The 13,551-nt window shown below is 45.5% G+C and overlaps 1 protein-coding gene across 1 annotated transcript in view; it reads left to right on the plus strand.

Moving 5' to 3' along the window:
- Nucleotides 1-10,510, plus strand: part of CELF4 (CUGBP Elav-like family member 4) — a 667,347-nt gene extending 656,837 nt beyond the window's left edge. Inside the window, exons 8-9 of the mRNA XM_083151898.1 lie at nucleotides 6,889-7,036; nucleotides 10,344-10,510. Of these exons, the coding sequence (XP_083008024.1) occupies nucleotides 6,889-7,036; nucleotides 10,344-10,510 (315 nt within the window). The remainder of the gene's footprint in view (nucleotides 1-6,888; nucleotides 7,037-10,343) is intronic.
- Nucleotides 10,511-13,551: the final 3,041 nt, after the last annotated feature.

Genomic DNA, 13,551 nt, shown 5'->3' on the forward strand with positions numbered 1-13,551 from the left:
ATAACCTCACCAGAAACTAGCAGCATGGAAGTTGAATCCACTGGAAGCCCTCCCCAATGGAAGCTTTCCCTACTGGACACTATCCCCACTGGAAGCTATCCTCATTGTACACCCTACCTACTGGAAGCTATCCCCACCGGAAGCCATCCATGGTGAGTGCTATATCCAGTGGAAGCCATCCTGGCTGGAAGCTATCAATGGAAACTGCTCTGGCTTGAAGCTTTCTCCATTGGAAGACCTCCCCATTGTAAGCTATCCACACCCTTCCCTCTACCCACTGAAAGCACCCATGGAAACCCATCCCCGTGAAACCATTTCTCACTGCAAACCCTAGAGTATACACTGGGAGCCCTCCCGACTAAGCCATCCCCACCGGACGTTATCATGACTAGAATCCCTCTCATCTGTACGATATCCCCACTGGACGCACACCAGGATGAATGCTCTGTCCAGTTGAAGCCTTCCTTGCTGAAAGCTATCCCCATTGGAAGACCTCCCCAGTTATCCCCACCCTTCCCTCCACCCAATAAAATCCATCCTCATGAGATCCATCCTCCCTACAAACCCAACAGTATCCACTGGAAGCCCTCCCTACTAAGCCATCCTTACCGGAAGCTTATTTCACTTTAACGCCTCCCCCTTAGAAGCTTCTGTGATCATTTGCCGTTTATTATTACTTTCTACCTTTGTGTTTAGAGTATCTTAGGTTCCACTCTATTGAGAAGAGAACTTTCAGCGTATGGACAAACTGTACTGAGCGGGTTTATTAGGAAGAAGCTGCCGGAATTGTAAAGACATGTATTTCTTTATTTTGGGATCCTGCAAGCTGCGCTGGTCTTTGTGATGGCGATATAAGTGCAAATATAATGGGTATAATTATTCCTGAGAGCTGCTTAATGCCTAATGTACCTTCCATGTTCAAGTGGACAGATCACTAAGGAGGCAGTATGAGGCCATTTGCCGAGCATAAAGGCGGATGCCCCCGCGGCCGCTTCCATTACAGCGTCTGCTTTTACAGACACTTGTAGGTTTATCATTTCCTGCAGCCTTTGTGTGCTTTATAAAGATGGAATCCGGCTTCCTGTGGTAATGCATGTGAATGGCCAGGAGTATGTCTACAAATCATATATAGTCAACGGGTGTTGTATATTTTGTTGATATTCAGCCTGTAAATATTTCTAATGTCTATGAATAGAGCCAGAATGTCACAATGCGGCCATGCTCGCAATATCAACATTGACCGAATCAACATCCAGCATGTCGACACTGATTAAATGTCAACATGAATGAAATGTTGGTGAAAAATCCCAGGAGGCCTAGGTAGGACAGCCGTTGGGGGGGGGGGGGGGGGGGAGGCTGCAGGGACCCCAGTCCTGGGCCCAGATAGAAAGGGGGCCTAGGACCTGAGTTTATAAATTATAAGTTCACCCATTTCCCTTGAAGCAGTGTAGAGGTTGAGTAGTGCGCCCAGTACTGCAGACACCGGTCTCACCAGGAAATCCGGGGGTTAGAGAAAGGAAAGACCGGCCATGCCTATTTTGTCAGTTCTGCGCCCCACAATTTCCGATGGCAGCTTTGGGCCTAGGAGTAAATTACCTGGTAAGCTGGTTCATATTGGTGTCTTCAGGGACTTGTTGTCAGCAGATGAGGACTTAAAGCCTGGCCCTAACATTCCCTCCCGTATCCTATCCATAAACCTCAATCTAGTGCCAAACCATAACCATCCCCTCCTGTAGCTTAACCCTAACCTCCCCTAATGTCTAACCCTAAACTACCCTCCTGCATCCTAGCCATCTCCATATAGTGCCGATTCCTAACCTCCTCTCCCATAACCGAACCATTACCCTTCCCTAGAGTCAAACCCTAACCACCCCTCCCATGACCAAACGATAACCCTTCCCCTAGTATCTAACCCTAACCACCCCGAACGTAACCTAACCATAACCCTTACCCTAGTATCTAAACCTAACCACCCCTCCTGTAACCTAACCATAACCCTCCCCTAGTGTCTAACCGTAACCTCCCCTCCTGTACCGTAATCCTAACCTCCCCTAGTGTCTAACCCTAAACTACCCTCCTGCATCCTAACCATAACCCTCCATATAGTGCCAAACCCTAACCTCCCCACCCATAACCCTTCCCCTAGAGTCTAACCCTAACCACCCCTCCAGTAACCTATCCATAACCCTTCCCCTAGAGTCAAACCCTAACCACCCCTCCAGTAACTTAACCCTACTCCTAGTATCTAACCCTAACCTCCCCTCCTGTAACCTAACCATAACCCTTCCCCTAGAGTCTAACCCTGACCTCCCCTCCCGTAACCTAACCATAACCCTTCCCCTAGTATCTAACCCTAACCTCCCCTAGTGTCTAACCCTAAACTACCCTCCTGCATCCTAACCATAACCCTCCATATAGTGCCAAACCCTAACCTCCCCTCCCATAACCTAACCATAACCCTTCCCCTAGTATCTAACCCTAACCACCCCTCCAGTAACCTAGCAATAACCCTTCCCCTAGTATCTAACACTGACCACCCTTCATGTAACCTAACCATAACCTCAACCCAGTACCTAACCTACACAACCCCCATTGCCAAACCCTAACCTCCCCTCCCGTAACCTAGCCATAACCCTTCCCCTAGTATCTAACCCTAACCACCCCTCCCCTAACCTAACCATAACCTCAAACCAGTACCTAACCTCCACACCCCAATTGCCAAACCCTAACCTCCCCACCAGTAACCTAACCATAACCCTTCCCCTAGAGTCTAACCCTATCCTCAAACCAGTACCTAACATCCAGCCCCCCCTCCCTAGTGCCTAACCACCCTTCCTGTAACCTAACCATTACCCCCTAGTGCGTGACTCTATCCTTCCCTTCTGGTGTTCAGTCTGATTTCCCGACAGTGCAACAAGGCCCCTTGTGAACTTGCTGCAAGCGCCAGGCTGCGGGCACAGTGGCCCACTTCACTTGTGACAAGGTTCTATTCTCCTTCTATGTGGGTAGTGGACCCCCACGAGGGAGACTAGACCTGTGCACCGGGATTCCGGCTGGTGGTAATGTCAGCAGTCGGGATCTTGGTGTTGGCATCCTGACCGCCGGCATCCCGACTGTCCGCATATTATCTACATACCCCGCTTCTGCATGCCGGCCCATGCATTTCACATGTCAACATTGTCTAAATGTAACATCTAATATATAATATGCAACATGTTAAATGTTGACATTTTAACAATGTTGACACCATTTGCCCTTGTGCTCCACGGGAGGGTTCTGTCTTCCCTGAGCTCATCTTTATGGATGTTGACATTATAAATTCAGTTACATAAATCTAACTCAGGCTTCAGCAAATTATCGCTCGCATACTGTAGTCGGTGTAGTAGTCAGGCGGTGGGACGGTCACGGTGCTCCCTCTGCTCTGTGCGATACAAAACCTCATTTATGAACAATAATAATCCATTCGTATGATCCCCTTACAGCAGAGAATGAGCTGTGTACAACACCAATTCAGATTCAGAATAATTGTCACTTCCCCAATGGGATCAACTCTCCCCCCTGTAGGTAAAAAGTTACTTAAAATAAGTTAATTCTTCCCAAAAACATTTCCATTTTGTGAAAGAGGGAGCATCAGTAATCTTACAACGCTGTTTTATGACTGGGCCGCAGCTGTCGGTTCCATGTGTTTTTCCTATGGATATCATGACGCGAAAGATGGGCGGGTGAGTGGACAGAACAGGCAGGATTGGTTTAAACCATATGCTAAAATCAACTGCTGATAAAAAATGATGTCATCATGCTGGAATGTATTTACAGTTGGCGGGAACTTTGACCCCTCCCACCAGGGTCAGTGATGCAAAGAATAATGAGTGAGTGAGTGAGTGAGCAGGGGATAGAGGGAGACAGAGAGAGTGTTGGGCGGACACAAGAAAGATGGGGGGTAGAGCGGGAATACGGTCAGCAGCTCAACACTATTTAGGTCGAGATGCATTGGGTCGACAGGAATTAGGTCGACACCTGAAATAGGTTGACATGGAAGGATAACAATGGCTAGGTCGACATGAGTTTTTTTTTTAAATTGTCCAGAATGTCGACATGGACACCGTCAAAGTGTACCGCGTCCCCTCACATGGCACGCTTTAGGCACATTAAAGTTCATTAATGTACACATTACTCATGGTAAGGCTCCTGTCTCTTCTGCCTGGTAGCTGCTCTCTGGTCCAGTGCACTGAGTAAGGACTCAGATCCACACACAGCAACTTGGTAGAAGAAGCTGCTACCACTGGGCATGTGCCGTAGCAACCGTAGTAATCATAGTATATGTCATTGCTATTGTTTCCATAATTTTAACCACTCGCCAGGAGGAAAGGAATCCCCCCCCCTGTATCGCTATATGTCTATCTAGAATTTTGGCGTAGTTTACAAATCAGGAGTGGTGGGGGTGGAGGGTTGGTGGATACTGATTGCACAGGCCCAGGCTTGTTAGAGGGGATCCGGTCTGTGGCTGTGGGGGACAGATGCCCAACTTAGCAGCGCACGTGCCCTATTCAGCTTCCGGCAGCCCTGCCCACAGCAATAAGACATTAGCTTTCATTATTTAACTTGTACTTAACTGACAAGAGCCAGTCGTTACCATATTAGCCCCCCTGTGTCTGCACCCCGACATTAGGAGCTATCCCGCATGCATAATATAACCTGACCGTTGTTATAAGTTACGCAGTAGAATCAGTCTAAATGTCGGACTGTGAAGGATGTCGGCGCCAGGACTAAACGAAAGCGAGAAGAGTTTGGGGGAAGTTGCGGCATCTCTTGCATTACAAGGAACATTGGCATGAACAGAGGTGTTAAATATACATGACAATCTGGTCCAGCTGCCCAGCGCACCCAAACAAACAGAACGCAGCCTGCTTTCCCAGAATGCAACGGGCCGCGAGTTCCCGGGCAGAGAGACAGGAATATGAGGATGCCCCGCGGCTGGTTATTTGTTTTGTGCTGGCTTGTGGTGCTGACTGGGGTGAGGTTATTGATCCTATGCCCAGATCCAGATGTAGACTGGCACAGTCAGGACACCCACCCACTGCGCCAGTAAAATGGAATAAAAAAGATTTTTTTTTTCAATCACAAAACATCTGAGATCATTATATGTTACCAGATCGCAATGGAATATATTTATTATCACTGTGTACTTTATTGGCCTATCCCGGGTGCCGGACAATGATTATTTCCGGACCCAGATGCATATAAGTAGGGGGTTATGTATATTACCGGGGGCCTACTTATCATCAATCGGGTTTGGGAATCGATCATTACATTTTCATATCACCAATAAGTGATTCTTAACTGCTCAAATGTATTATAAATCACAGGGGCCTACATATCTATTTATATGGTGCCGTAACCCGTAGCAACCAACCTGTTTTAGTTTCATTATAGCGACTCTCCTACAGTGTCCTCCCAGGACCCCACTCCCCTTTCCTATGAAGTGGGCAGGACATAGGTGATTTTGGGGCAGATGTTTTAAGCCTCAACAAGAGATAAATCCAAGGGTGATAGAGAGATAAACGTCAGGCCAATCACCTGCTAACTGCCATGTTACAGGCTGTGTTTGAAAAAGTCAGTAAGGAGCTGATTGGCTGGACGTTTATCTCTCCTTATCACCCTGGCATTTATCTCTTGTTAAGGCTTAATACATCTGCCCCACTATTTGCAATGTTGGGGGAAACTTACGCACGTCCAATTGCCGCAAATGTGGCACATACGCGAAGGTAATGCTGTTTTTTTATGAACAGAACATGTTGTAGTTGAAAGGGGCTGGGGCTCTTTGGGGTGTTTGGGGTAGTTGTAGAGAGAGATAAAGTGGAGGGAGATGTACAGTATGTGTGAATTTAAAAAACCTTGGAGAGAGATCAAATTGAGAGCGATAAAGAACCAGCCAACCAACTCCTAACTGTCATTTTTTTTAAACCCAGCCTATAACATGGAAGCTAGGAGCTGATTGGCTGGTACTTTATCACGCTTCACTTTACCTCTCTGCAAGGTTTGATACGTCTCCCCTTTACCTGATTTTACTCATGTGATTCATGTGCATAAAATACTATCCTGACCAGAGACTGATACATATTTGCCTACCCACCGGGAGACTTCCGATATATAAGGTAGCCCCCTGCAGCCCCTGAAGAGTAAATGGCTCTCCCGCATTCTGCTGCATCCTGCACCCTTACTAGTGAAGCAGGCAAGAGGAGGTAAATGGCATCGTATGCCTATCGGCGCTGAGTAGGGGAGGAGCTAAAGCAGGTATGAACTGCCTCTTCCCGCTGGCGTGTGTATCATGGACACTTCCTAGTCTTGGGGGCGGGGCCTTATGACATTATAGTCTGGCCCCACCCCCCAAAGTAAAAGTGCTGCATCTGCTTACCGGGTTCTCGTGAGAGAAGAATTGTGGTCGATGTTGGGTCTATTTTGAAATCAATTTGAAATCGATCTTAATCGCTGTTGGATTTCCAGGGATAAAACACACATTTGCTAATATTTAAAAATGAATCTAAAAATGAATCTGTTAAAACGATCAAAATCAACCCAACATCGACCAGAATCAACTTAAATGTACCCCTTGCCAGAAGCATTGCGAGCGCAGCGGTTACACTTAGATGGTGCCCATGTTGACTCTGTCGACATTTGGGAGAATTTTTTTGCCAAACTCATGTCAACCTTTTCACTGTTAACGTTCCCTGTCGACCCTATGACCCCTACCCCATTGACATGTTGCAGTACAAGACCCTAATATGTTGCTAGTCCAAGACGGAGCCCTGAGCTGCTGCACTCGCACATTGGGTTGGGGGGTCCCTGTCTGTAACGCGTGATGCTTTTTGTCTGTTTCCTTTCTTCCAGCTGATGCAGCAGCAGGCCGCCATTATGGCTTCCGTCGCACAGGGTGGATACCTGAATCCTATGGCTGCCTTCGCAGCCGCCCAGATGCAGCAAATGGCGGCTCTCAACATGAACGGCCTGGCGGCTGCTCCTATGACGCCAACATCAGGTAGGAGAAGTACTGCGTCAAATTTATAATATTGTGTTGAAAAAGTTTGATAAAGTTTTACCTTTCAAAATAAAATCTACTGTCTGCAACAAGGCCTTCACCTCAGAAGGCAGCCATATTGTGAGCGGAACAAAACAGTGGAGGATATGGCAGGGATGTAATGGAAGCGGTTTTTAGTGTCGGGGAAAAGTCGCATGACGTCAGGTGCATGTATGCATGCGCATACATGAATCTGCACATGAGTGAGTGCCATCAGTGAGTTTCACACTCGCAACGGGATGGGCTGACAGGGGGTGATCAGGGCACCGCCATTGCTGTGAATGGGGTGCACGATCGTCTCACACGCACGACACATTCTCAGCACGCCACATTCTCAGCGCGCCTCGCTGTATGGTGAGCTGAGAGTGGTATAGATGACGGATGCTCCATCTGAATCTGCAGCTCCATGTGGTTAAAATGATATCCAGCGTGCCTGCATTCTCTATACAATTGAGACTGTATCTTCTTAAAAAATTGTTATGCTACGGTGTTTTCCAGCCAAACACTGTAACATAGTTTGGTATGTACTGTACTGTAGATACGCTCTCAGTCACACACAGAATATAAGCATGCCACATATCATTATATGCAACTTTATCTGCATACCAAATTATGTTACAGTGTTTGGCTGAAAAACTCGGTAGGATACAGTCTCAGTTACATATAAAATATAGGCATGCTGCATATCGTTTCAATCAGCAGAAGCTCATTGTGCCTCCAATTGGCATAGCGTTGTGAATTAGATGTATTTTATGGGGAATATCATCTGAGATGTCTGTTTATCATCTGCAAAGCATCTGGATCTGACTTTCTTCTGCCTGCAAACCTTCAACATTTAATGAATTCAGACATTATTACATTGGCCGATGTTCCCAGATCAGTACTCGGCAGGGTCATCATGGTAAAGAGATTACTGTAAGTGACCTCAGGCAGCTAGAGTGAGTCGCTGGACACCCACCCATGTTATTGTACCAGGCGATGACCCTACATATGTTTCCCATATGTAACCTCCTACATCTGGTGTCTACGGGTTCCAATGCATTTCCGCCGTGATATAAGATAGATTTACCGTTATCCTTTAAGAAGTATGGATGGGCTTTGGGCCTGTAAAATTAATGAAATAATGTAAATAGCAGGAATAATTCCGATCAGAACAGAATCACTTCCTCTGTGGGGACTGCCCATTAAGTACCTACAACACCAGGAATCTCGCTCATTAAAATGTATTTGGGTTACATGTGCTGCAGATCCCCATTAAAAATATATTCCGCTAATGTTAGAAAGCGACGTGTGTGTGTGTGTGCGGGGGGGGGGGCTGGGGTGACCGAGCGCCCTCCTTCCATGACCCATTATTTATAACGAAGTTAGATGAGGAAACAACACACACACAAGGAAACGATCCTTAGAACACAAAGCTCTATTAAGCAGGGTTAGAGAAAGCCGGGAGAACTCGCCTCCTGCCCCCGGCTCTGACCTTTGAAGTGGGCGCGGGGCAGGACCCCAGAGCCCGGCTGTAGCGCGTGTAATATTTAATGAACTCCCGGCAAGTACGGCGATCTCATCATTCCTTAGGTTGTGACAATTAAATTCCTGGCCCCTGGGGAAACGACGTTGTTGTTCGTTTAACCCTCTCTCGCTCTCTCGGTGTCTTACAGGCCTGGTGCCGTAAAAGTATCAATAAGACACGGCAACTGTATTCTCTGTCCTGTACAGTCCTGAAACAGCAGCGCCACGCACAAAGGCAGTGACGGTGTGGGGGGGGGGGGGGGGGAGCTTAGTAAGCAGAACGGAGAGTGGGGGGAAGGCCGGAATCCTCCACGCTTTCATTTGATGTACGGCGCAGTCAGTAGCGCACGCGAGGAGCTGTCACATCAAGGCGGTGGTGGCAGCTCAGATAATAAAGAGGAAATCTGCCAACGCTCCTTTTTTGCTCCTACCGGAGTTTTTTTTTTTTCTTTTTTCTTTATTATTATTATTTTTTTCTGCTGATTGCGAATGTACGTTCACCTGTTAATTTTGCCCTTTGTGAAGCGTCTGTCATTAGATTTCCATCGATGCTGCAGTTCCCAGAACTTCCCTGTTATATCCATGTGTGGGAGGGGGGAGGGGGGGAGACAGCATGACAGCGACTAAGGTGAATAGAGAACAATATGAGCATAATTAGTACTCAATTAACACTGGGTAAATGGAGGCCTCGGGGGGTAAAATGATTCGCCTGCGGCACTTTGCATTCTTTCCAGAGCTGCTACTCACAATATGATTCACAATGTATCTTAACCCCTGATGTTCCGCTACAGCCGGAATTTGAATAAAGCTTGAGCAGGTGGGTGTTAAGGTGCCCCTATACAGTACGTTTTTGGGGTGCGGTGCGATGTGCGCTCCTGGGGGCATCCCACTGCACAGTTCAAAAAGTATGTGCTGCACGTAGTTTTTACACTGGGTCTGGATCGCATTGCATGCACATAAATCACATGCGATGCAATGCGATATAGCCCAAAACGCACGCGATAATCGCAGAGTGTATGGGCACCTTTAGGGTTAGGATTAGGAGAAGCCGGAGTCTTAATGCCCCCATACACTAGTCCGACTTCTCTGAAGGGCAAGTCAGACACAGATTCCCCTTGATCTCCCCCGGCAGCCCCCCGGGAGGGCTCACATACTATTTGACACTTGATGTGCCACTTGTTACATACGATAAATCGCATGTGATTTATCGCATATACAAGGACTCCTGGGGAGCTGGTAGAGGAGTTCAGGGGAAATCGTATGTGATACATCGCTGGTGCTAAATATGCCCCTGACGGTTGCACAGACTATTTATCTTTTGTACAGCATGTCCGACTCCAACTTGAAGCCTACGGGAACCCACAGCGGAACAATTCGGATGTCAAACACATGCAATTTGGCACGATTTCACCCGATTTCTCTGCCCAATCTGGCGGAATTATGTGAAAACGACCAAATTGCAATAGTGTATGGGGGCCTCTACTGTATGTAAAAACCACATTGCCGACGCCCTGACCATGTCGACCTAAATAGGGACCACCTAATGACTGTATCCCATATGAAACCTTCTAAATACGACAAATGAGAAGCCATAGCACCCGAATCGTATCTAGCAGTTAATTATGTTTAATGACACCCAGAAAACATGACTTGCTGGGGTTATATCTGGGGATGGTTGAAGAATGTTTCACAGATTCTGATTGGTCCAGTCATACATGGCTGGGCGGTACTAATGACGCCTCTCGATGTTTGGCCTTTCTAGGTGGGAGCACACCGCCAGGGATCACCGCGCCAGCCGTGCCTAACATTCCATCTCCAATTGGGGTGAATGGATTCACCGGTCTCCCACCGCAGGCTAACGGACAGCCCACTGCGGAAGCTGTGTTTGCCAATGGAATCCATCCCTACCCAGGTACGGATCTGAGCTGATGTCATCTCCATTGTTACAGGTTCGGGGGTAGATTTAAGCCTTCTAAAAAGCAAAAGTGGGAGGTGTTTCCCTCATAGATACCTATACGGTTCCAGCTATTACCTGTCTAGTACATTATAGGGAATGAGAGCTGGAATCCGATTGGTCGCATGAGCAACACCTCAAATTTAGATTTTTAGGAGTTTTATTAAATCTACTCCCTGTCGCTACAAAACAAAGACGATTTGTTGTGTCATGAATTTGTGTCACTGTCTGTATTTTCTTTAAGCAAAGATTGTGCGACAAAATTTGATTTGTGCAGAATTTGTCGAATGTTTTTGCATGGCCGGTATGTTACTTAAAACTGAAAATTGTATACAAAGTTTGCTATTGAAAACTTCAGATCATATGAGATTAACAAAATCGGGTTTGGTGTCACCTCGCCACATACTGTACGTAGTGCAACATAACCTACATTTATCCAATAGTCGTTATTACATCTAAAATCCAACATCCAGAACTCGAATCCGTTTCCCTGAGCGAGTGACTCGCTGTCGGGAATCTAAGGGGGTTTATTTACTAAGATTAGAATTCTGTTGAAGGTGGGATGTTGCCTATAGCAACCAATCAGAATTGACTTATTTATTTAGCACCTTCTAGAAGATAATTGATACAATCTGATTGGTTGGCCATAGCAACATCCCAACTTCAATAAAACTCCCGTCTTAGTAAATAACCCCCTAATTGGGAAATCAGGCCCCATTGCAGTTCATTGCTGGCCCCGTTGTGTGACATCACTGTTCTCGACATTTCACAGCAGTAGAACAGGGGTAAATATAAGGCCAAAATGATTAGCACACTAGCGGCTAAGGAGCTACTGTAACTATTTTTGCATTATTGCTATAAAATTAATAAACTACATTAAGAGCTTCGTAACTATTAATTTTAGCAAATCCGCCTATGTTCTACATTTCTATAGCTCAAAGAAAAACCTGTCCTGCACACCAGTGCTCAAGGTGTCACGCAAAAGTCATTACTGTTTAAAATGACCATACTATAAAACACATTGTACACACTGTGAAAGGCATTGTACACACTATAAAGCACGTACACACTGTAAAATGCATTGTACACACTGTAAACCGCATTGTACACACTGTAAACCGCATTGTACACACTGTAAAAGGCATTGTACACACTGTAAAAAACATTGTACACTGTAAAATACGTACACACTATAAAACACATACAAACTGTAAAACGCATTGTACACACTGCAAAATACATTGTGCACACTGTAAAAAACATTGTACACTGTAAAACACGTACACACCATAAACACATACAAACTGTAAAACACACTGTAAAATACGTACGCACTATAAAACACATATACTGTAAAACGCATTGTAGACACTGTAAAATGCGTTGTGCACACTGTAAAAAACATTGTACACAGTTTAAAACACATACACACTATAAAACATATATACTGTAAAATGCGTTGTACACACTGTAAAAAAACACTGCACACACTGTAAAACATGTACGCACAGTAAAACACATACATTGTGTACATTGTAAAACGCGTTGTGCACACTGTAAAATGCCTTTGAAAAGTTGGTCTCTCCAGATAGGTACTTTGGATGGTTGAGAGCTTGTGGGATAAAACTGTAACAGCCTAAAGTGAAACTAAAAACTGTTACAGCTCAAAGTACATTGCAGAAGCCGTAATTTTGATTGGCTTTTAATTAATTAAAATATAAATTTGCGCAATGATGACCGTTCAACATTGAAGTCACCTGTCAATCCAGAACAGAGCCCCCCCCCCTTAATGTACCCCCCCCCCCTTTTTTTCATCTCAGCAATTATGTTCCTTTACAAAAAAAGAACCCCAATTCCTTAGCAGCAGAATTGTTCTCCACATCTGTGATCTATACCCCATCCCCGGGGATTGCGATATTTCCTGCAGTCTTACTGAGTGCATCCCCTCCCTGCCGTACTGTAATATATCATAGCTGCGTTCCCAGTGGTTAGGATTTAACAAGTATTCCTACAGAGTTGCATTCAAAGTAACTAAATTACAATTAGACATCTGTAATCTAATCCATTAGCATTTGGAATCATTATTCTTTTCCATTTGTAACAATCAACCATATTCCATAAACCACAAGCTAGGAGAAGAGGCCGAGAAAAAACTCATTTAGCATCTTTAACTCAGAATATTAGAGATTTTAATGAGGGAATTTTCCCAAATTCGCTCTTGTGCAGTAATAAATGGAGATGATTAAGCCAGGTCTTGGCAGCTATAATAAAATCATTTGTGCTTTGAGTTGAGATAGTTATCAAAATAAAATATCCATCAACGTTATCCCCATTGCCTGATCCTTGCGCGGTATCGGATACGCTGTCAGAGCCGGCTAGGGAACGTAATGAATGCATCGTAAGTTTTGTACAGGACTTAGGCATCCACAAATGTGTTGGGTCATTTACCGAGTACAAATCGACTACAGCCTACGTTTGCCTGTATATATATATATATATATATATATATATATGGGTAGAAAGATTATAAAATCACGCGCTCATAAACAATCCAGCTGAGACCAGTATAAAAAGTCCACTGATGATCTTAGACCAAGAGTTCAGAACACCAAACCACCAAACAACGTGGTGCAGCAACCTTTCTCACAGAGACAAACTCTGGAATCCACAGAGGAGGAGAGATCTAAAAAAGAATGGAGAAGGTGCGCCTCATGGTGCATTAAACGAGATAAAGTTTAATAGAAACAGTATAGTCTCCTGGATGTAATAAGTCATAAGACTAGTACCATATAAAATAGCACTGTGGACTGGTTACCACACGGCATACAATATAAAAGCCACGGCAAAGCTGCTCACGGTATCCTCGGGGGGAACGGCCGGATCAATCCACAGATGACGCCGCCAAGCTGGCTTGCTTGGACGGCTGACAGAGGACGTCACTCGTAGCGAACCCTGGGAGGCCGGAGTACAATCAGCTGGAAGGACGCGTCGTAAGCCACCTTACCTGGATGGCTTA

This window comes from Crinia signifera, chromosome 1 (assembly GCF_055691185.1).
Source record: "Crinia signifera chromosome 1, ASM5569118v1, whole genome shotgun sequence".
Classification (NCBI taxonomy): Eukaryota; Metazoa; Chordata; class Amphibia; order Anura; family Myobatrachidae; genus Crinia; species Crinia signifera.